This window comes from Xenopus laevis, chromosome 5S (genome assembly GCF_017654675.1).
Source record: "Xenopus laevis strain J_2021 chromosome 5S, Xenopus_laevis_v10.1, whole genome shotgun sequence".
Taxonomy (NCBI): Eukaryota; Metazoa; Chordata; class Amphibia; order Anura; family Pipidae; genus Xenopus; species Xenopus laevis.
The window spans coordinates 100,722,314-100,730,320 of record NC_054380.1 but is presented as its reverse complement, the minus strand read 5'-3'; the positions used below and the strand labels follow the sequence as shown (position 1 = coordinate 100,730,320).

Below are 8,007 nucleotides of genomic sequence, written 5' to 3'. Positions count from 1 at the left end.
TGCCCTTCTGCAAAATATAGCAAGAATAAAAACAAAAAAAAATCACTTTTATTTAAAAAATATCCATTCTTCAATAATACATTTATTTTCCACAGAATAAATATATTTTTCTCGCAAATGGGGAAATTTGCTGCCCGGTGGATGGAAATATCTTGCCTGTGTCCTGCTTCATCATTTAAAACAAAATAGATATATAGAGATATATATATAAACACTGCTGTCTTATAGTTTGCTATGGATTAGGAGAGTTTATGTTTCAAATGGCTACAGCATTAGCAACAGAGAAAGCTAGCATTTGTTAAAAAAAAAAACAGAAAATCAGTAAATTTGTCTAATGCATGCCCATAATGAATGGATCTTTAGTGATATTTTTATAGCTGGCCTTGCACTTTAATTTAGTCTTTAAATTAGCGCATGCTCTCTATAAATGGGAGTAATGAATGCAGCAATACACATTTTATAGTGAATAATATGTTTCTAGAACCTGCCAGGACCAAACGAATAAGATTCCATTAAATCAAGCTTTTAGAAACACAGAATCATTTAAACATACACATTTCGTCATTGTGGTCAAACAACAGAACCAAGGAAATGTATGAAATAAACACATAAAGTCCCAACATAACTATACTGATACATGTCATGTCTGCTTACTGAATCAGATATCAGCTAGGGAACACGTATCAAGTTTGTGTCTCTCATGTTGCTGGTAACTACATATCCCAGCATCCTGTGTATAGTTCACAATGGCCAGGGGAACACATCTATGAGCTGGGGGATTCAATTTAACTATGTGACAGCTGCTGAACTCTATAGTGCACATTACATTTCTCATCTTCTCTTGGAGAGAAAATTGTTTCACCTCATTAAACCTTGGTGACCTGAGCAGATAATAAGAATAATATACCCTACCTCAATTCTAAATGTGCCGATCAACATGACTAGAACGGATTATAAATAAAGCTATAACAGGACAGATTAACAAGAAAGAGAGAGGGAGTATCATAGCGGTTAAAATATAAAATATCTTGGTCTGTAATAAAGCAAGAGGGCAGATGATCTCACAGAAAAGCCACAATGGAACAAGCTCTATATTTTTCTGCATTCCCCCTTCTTTTTTTGTATAAGGCATTCGTGATATTTTACAATTTACATTCGGTGTGCAGTAATGATTATATTAGGGAGCTATATAAGACAGCAAATAAAGCCAAGGGAAAGACATCTGGGGGTGGCTGAATTGCTGGACGTGGGTGAATACAGATTTACAAAGGAGCTGCCTGCCAAATGAATAATTTTAAGACTAAAGCTCCCCCTCCCGTTCAGTTGCATAAATGCATGATTATTTTAACCAGCTCCTCTAAACTTGGATGACTTAAAAAGAAAAGAAAGCTATTCTTTTGGTTCCCTTGAGGATTTATAACCTCTTTTTTCTTTTGATAACTATTTTTAGAATATCCCCTGTAAAAGAACACAATTTTTAATGGATAACGAATAGCTCAAAACATGAATATTATTGCAGTAACATATTGTAATAACTTAAAACGGCTTGGGCTATGGCACCAGGAGGAAAGCCAGTGATAAATAACAAAAGAGCGTGCACCAGAAATCTCTTTTTTTTAGAATACAGTTTATAAATAAATCAAATGACCTTGTCTTATTGAGTAATTACTTCATTTGTATAGAATTGTGTCTGTATTCTCTCTTTAGATTATTAATATCTTCCCTACTGATAAATCTACAGACAAAACTGTTCTGAGTCCCCTGGAGTATGAATTGCATGGAAATGCCATTTAGTTGCCTGTTCAGAAAATCACCCATAGTGCTTGAACCCATGCTGCCGAACTGATTTCAGTGAAGCAGTGGTTTATATGTTGACCTTTTGTGTAGAAATACACTTGGTTGGGCATAGCTAAACTGTATCATCAAGCCAGGTTTTTCTTGTATATATCTGTATATGTATCATTTAAATAATTTTATTAGGAAAGCTGTACCAGACGCATAATCACTATACATTGATTTAACATTACCTTTACAATTAATAGTCACTGAAATTACAGAATAAATATATGCACATTTGTTTAAATCTTTGTTTATGTGGGTAGGCTGAGTAAGGAGGGGAGAGAACATTAAAAGTGCTTCCTACAATGCTGTTAGTAATACATACCCAGTAGAACTTCTTTAAAAAGATTTAAAATAAAGGAAATACTTTTTCTTATAGAAAAGAAAAGGAAAATGCAATGAGCTGCAGAAAATCCCATCATGTTGATGTTGAGGTGTATGGAATATCATTTCTTTTCAGCACTGGGAAATTGTGATAAAACAAATAAATGTTGAACAAGAAAGCATTGCAGTAACTCCAGGGTCTTGTTGCTTTAGGAATTATAGTGATGTTTTGGGTGAGAACATTCGAGCATTACCCTCCCCTGCAGTTTTTAGGCATGCAGCAAACTGCATCAATATACAGGATTTGTGCCATGGGCGTTTCTTTGTGTAACAAAGCCACAATGCCATCCTATACCCCCCTAGAGAAAAAAAATAAGTTACTGCCAAAAAAGACACGTGGAATTATTTATCAGGATCAGTACAAATATCCCCATACCTTACATGGCACAGTCAAGTTTCTTAGACTCCTATATAAAAAATAATGATTGATAACATTGCTGGCAAAAGTCTGCAAAGGCACTTCAATTAAGTATGATTAGAGTATGGCCCTTCCTCCAAAACAATTGGGGGAGCACAATGGTTTTGTCTTCAATCATGCGTTTGTGGGCGCTATGAAATGATGCTATACTAGAACCTATATGTTTTTTCCAGGACTTCGAGGTAATCTGGCTTTGTTTGGAGTTTGGCCCTTAACTCGAGGTATTCACTTTGGGTTTGGTCTGAGAACCCCTTTCCAGCTGAGAAAAGAAGGGTTTCTTTTAATCTGGCATCCTGCTGCAAATCAGGATATTGCATTCCAGGGGGGTGCATGTGCAGTTCCTTTAATCTCGGTACGGTGCCATAAAGGCAATCCACAAAGCCTACAGTGGGAGCTTGCCTTTCTCGATCCATTGCACCAGGAAAAATTACTCCATTTTCATGATAACTTGGTATGTCCCCAGACTGATTTACAGTGACTATTGTATTTAACTGGGAATTTGATACTGCCATGGTCCACTCTTTCTCTTTTTCTATTAAAGTCCTGTAATTTGTGTTATTTTCCTTTGTCTCTGAAAATTCCTTCCCCATTTCTTCTTCTCTGGGTTTATAGATGGGATTGTTGCACATCTGAGTTACTGGGTGTGGGATGTAGTCATAGACATGACCAGGGGCCTTTTCCGGGGAGTTGTTCTGTCTGTCCTCAAAGATCCTGCACTGCATCTGAATGCCAGTTAAATCCACCTCTTGTCTCTTTCGGAAAGGCAGTTTCTTACGCCTTCTTAGCACAAAAGCAAAAAGACCTGCAGCCACAAAAACAGCTGAAAAAAACAGAATTAAAAGACTGAGGATAAGGACTGACAGTGGAATGGCACCCCCTGGTGTGGTGAACTCAAATACTGATGAACTTGTGGGCACCATATTACCAGGCAGAGCAGGCGAAGCAGCAGATTCAGAATCGAGTAGTTCTGGACACAAAACTTTCATGTCAATTGATTTTAGATCCTTATTTGTCAGATTTTCAGGACTTGTACATAAAACCTCTCCAACAACAATGACTGAGCTGATGGTTTCTATCCACTGCTTTAAAGGAACTATGTCACAGGTACAATCCCATGGATTCTGATTGAGATCAATCTGAACTATCGCATTAAGGTGCTCCAAAACCCCTGTGACAGGAAGGTAAAGAAAGTGGTTATTTCTCAGGCTAAGTCTCGATAAAGAAGTGCCAGCAAAAGTGTCAGTTGGAAGGGTTCTAAGCAGATTGTCATTGAGAAAAAGCAGTTTCAGATTTGGCATCAAACTAAAAGCAGCAGGCTGGATTTCCCTTATCGTGTTATATTCAAAGTATAAATAATGCAAACTTTGCAAACCCCTGAACATGCCAGGAGTCAGCCTCTCAATGTCATTCCCATTCAGATACAAATTTTTTAAATTGGGGAGGTTAACAAAGGCTCCCTCTTGCACATATGATATACGGTTATTTCCCAGGTGTAATAAATCCAAAGAAGAAAAATTCCAAAAATCCGACCTGTAAATTTTCTGAATTAAGTTACCATTTAAGTAGAGCTTTTTAGCATTCAGTGGTCTGGGTAGAAGTTCCGATATGTTGTGGAATCCTCTCTCTTTACAATTTACAGTCAACCCCAAATCATTAATATGCAAACTACATGAACAGCCAGTGGGACATATAATTGGAATGGGCGGTCTCGTCTGATATCCTGCTATAGGCGGTTGGTTTGGGCCTGGATAAAGGCCTCTAGGTGTTGGTGGAGGCTTGGGAGCTCTTGGCTGCTTAGTGGTTGTTGGCTGTTTATTAGATGACTTGTACTCCACAGATGAAGCAGTGACATGAGAAGAAGACAACATAGAGGATGGTTTTGTTGGCCATGCATTTTCTTTGCTAGATGTTATCTGGGGAATTCCCCAACTTTTTTCAGCTTCACTTTCAGATAATGAGGGGCACAGCTTACTACGTTTTATATCCCTCAGATCCTTGCCATGAAAATGAAATGGACTTTCGCATGTAATATCTCCAACCAGAACGGTATATGGTATACGTTCTAGCCAGTTCTTTAGCTGCAAAATCTCACAGGTGCAATTCCATGGGTTCTCAGCAAGCTGAATCTCCATTATGCTTCTTCCAATATGATCCAACATTCCTTTGTAGAACAGTATCTTTAACCTATTTCCACGCAAGTCCAAGTGTGTTAAAGATACAGATTTGAATAAATTTGTTGGAAGCAATGGGATATGGTTATCATTTAGAATCAATACTCTCAGTTTATTTAAGTATCTGAAGGCCCCACTCTCAATCCGCTTAATGACATTATAATCTGCCTGAAGGTATTCCAAGCTTTCCAGCCCTAGAAACGTGTCATTTTTAAAACTGTCCAGTTTGTTTTCGTGCAGGTATAGCCTCTTCAAAACTTTCAGACCGTTAAAAGCTCCTGCCTGAATGTCCTGCAATGCATTGTTCCCCATGTTTATAGACACAGCATTGTTTAGGTGCAGAAAACTGTTGGTGTACAATTTTCTCATAGAGTTTCTTTGAAGATAGAGTTTGAAAGGTGTAAACCAGTATTCTGTAATCTGACTAATATTTGTAAATCCTTTATTGTCACAATAAATGTGAAAAAGACTTTCCTTCACTTCACAGTAGCACGGATCAAAGCAAGGCTCGTCTATTTCCTCTGAATCCTCAATCAAGGGAATTGGTGTAGTCCATGCAAGAGCGATTGTGCTTAAAAGAATTATCCACAGCATCCGTCCTTTAAGACGAGTTTCTGCTGAAGATGGTTTCATTGCTGATTAATTAGAAAAGCTGCAAAAGAAAACAAAATTGCACAGAGTTGGCATTCTGGATAAAGGACTAAATGATCAAGCTTGCAAAATCAAGGCACTATAAATCTGACAGTATGTTGGCTCCTCATGGTAAATCAGTGTTATGAAATCTTGTTTGACTTTCAAAAAAAGGCTGTTACATAATTGGCATATGATGAGCAGCCCCTCCACCCTACTGAAGACATATACAGATGCACATATTGTTTCTTCATGGTCCTTATACTGTATACACAGCCAGTGCTGAACATCTTACCTTTTTATTGCTTCATAGACAGCATTAGCGTTTCTATAGTTATATATTTATTTTCTCGGTATATACCAGGCTGCATAAATAAGCATTAAACATTAAAAACTCCTGCTTGAAATGTCTATATGTGTAACTATTTCTTTCCTGGATGCAAATTATTTCTTGATTTATATTTCCATGATAAATGTCAGGGTGACCATAGTCAGCGACTGATTTATAGATTCTAGTCACACTGATCAATTCAAACTGTAGCTATTTCATACCCTACATCCCCACAAATAGATTAAATTATTTGCAGATGATTAATCTACCCCACACCACATGCCCATATGATCGTCAGATCTATGGGGAAGCTGACAGCTAAATGCAGCTGTGTCTGGGATGATCGGTGATTTAAATGCCCTGCTTGCCATGGATTGGGAGGCTAGAAGACCCTTAAGCCAACCAGTGAATATATCCCTCAGCTGTCCACAGAGCAAAATGCCTATACATTTATAAAGTGCAGAATTAAAGGAAATAAATATGCATAGTGTCACATAAGAGAAATAACAAAGCCAACCTAAAGAGCACCAGTTATATTTCATACATACGCTGCTGATTGTACGGTAAAATCACACGCACACACACACTCTGCTGCAAATAGCTCCAGTAAAGCTATGAATATTTTTAAGCAATCTGCATCTTACTGCATTTTTTGTGCACCATATGAGACAGGTTACAATGATCGCAATGGAAACTTGAAAACACATATGGTATGTGTGTGTGTATTTCTGTGCATGTATTGTGATTTCATTGCAGATGAGATATGATCAGCTAAATGGGCAGTAGATAAGTACTGCATCTCAGTAAAATACCGATGAGAGGGGGGTACCGCTGAGGTTTTGGTTGCAGCAGCAGTGTCATGTTTGAATACATCTGCAACTTCTGTCTAATAAGAGCTTCTTTATAAAGCCTGTCCATGAAAGTGTATAAATATCTGATAAAATGATCTACTTACCAGTTTGCAGGACAATATTTAGCACATCTGAGGGGGGAAAAAAGCTGAGTTTAAGGATTGCTTGCTTTCTCTCTCTCTCTGCCTTTCTCTTCCTATTTGCTCCTACTGAGGCTGAGGCAAAAGAAAAAAAAAAAAAATCTAGGGACGTGCTAGGAATGAAATGTGCAGTGTGCTGTGAGCTGCTCTGTGTTTTCAATAGGTTGCTTCAACATGCAGATCTGCCACTCAGTATGCTCAATGGAGCCAGAGAGGAGTCTGCAGCCTTTCTGTCCAACACTGCCTGCTGAGGTCTTTCTCACTCGCCCTCTGCCTGTATGTTCCCCCTCTATCTTTTTCTTTTCCTCACCCCTCTATCCTCCTCCCCCAGTCGCAGGCAACAGATCATTGGAAATTTGACACAAATCCAACAATCCTCACACTACTGCTTCAATTGTCTACCTCCTGTTTATTCCCTTTCATCCTCTTTTCTAGTTTGACCCGTTTGGTGTCTCTCCCTTTTCTCCCTTCTCTCCCCCCCCACCCCTTGCTGACAGCAGATAATTGGGAAACTCGATCATAGTCAGGAATCTTCACACTGATTTCGCCTCTCTGTCTCTCTGTCTTCGCCTGTCTTTCTCTGTTCCCTCACTTTATGCCCATTCCTTTTAAGACTGACACTGGGTCACCTCATATCTCTCATTCTATACTATTTACAGTGTTTTATCTTTGCCTTTAAATTCCTTCATCAGTGCTATCTCTGTATATGAACAGATCAATCTTTTTTTCCCGAGCATCATGAAAACAAGCTAAAAGAAGAAAAGCTGATCAAAAGAGAGGGGGAGCATTGGGCTTATGACGTGAGCATTCAATGGGAAACCCAGGCTCTTTTTGTGGGTGTGCGGGGTATCCTAGCTGATATTTCTTTCATAATATATATATATATATATATAAATATATATATATATATATATATATATATATGCAGCTTAATGTAGTCATAGATGAGTCATATGATATAGAGGCAGATGCCCAATATTTCAATCCAAAATAAACACTGATTTGGCTTTTACTGGATAATCCTGCAAATTGTTCCTTGCAAAGAAAACTAATAAAGGAATGAAGTCTCAGTACAAACATATACTGAACCCAGTGGTTACTTGAGTAACCCAAAAGCAAATAATCAAACTTCTATCTGCAGTAAAAAATGCCCTGCTCTCCTCCACTTGCCCCTTACTTTGATTGTTGCACACTGGGAGCTTGTCAATTTATTATAACTTTGCTTTTTACATATTAAAAATGA

At 38.0% G+C, this 8,007-nt stretch overlaps 1 protein-coding gene across 1 annotated transcript; it reads right to left on the bottom strand.

Moving 5' to 3' along the window:
- Window positions 1–1,957: 1,957 nt before the first annotated feature.
- Window positions 1,958–7,613, bottom strand: slitrk3.S (SLIT and NTRK like family member 3 S homeolog). Its single transcript, XM_018265716.2, has 2 exons — window positions 6,729–7,613; window positions 1,958–5,464 (listed from the first exon to the last, which is right to left on the bottom strand). The coding sequence occupies exon 2, from the start codon at window positions 5,443–5,445 to the stop codon at window positions 2,791–2,793; it is 2,655 nt and encodes an 884-aa protein (XP_018121205.1). The 5' UTR covers window positions 5,446–5,464; window positions 6,729–7,613; the 3' UTR covers window positions 1,958–2,790.
- Window positions 7,614–8,007: the final 394 nt, after the last annotated feature.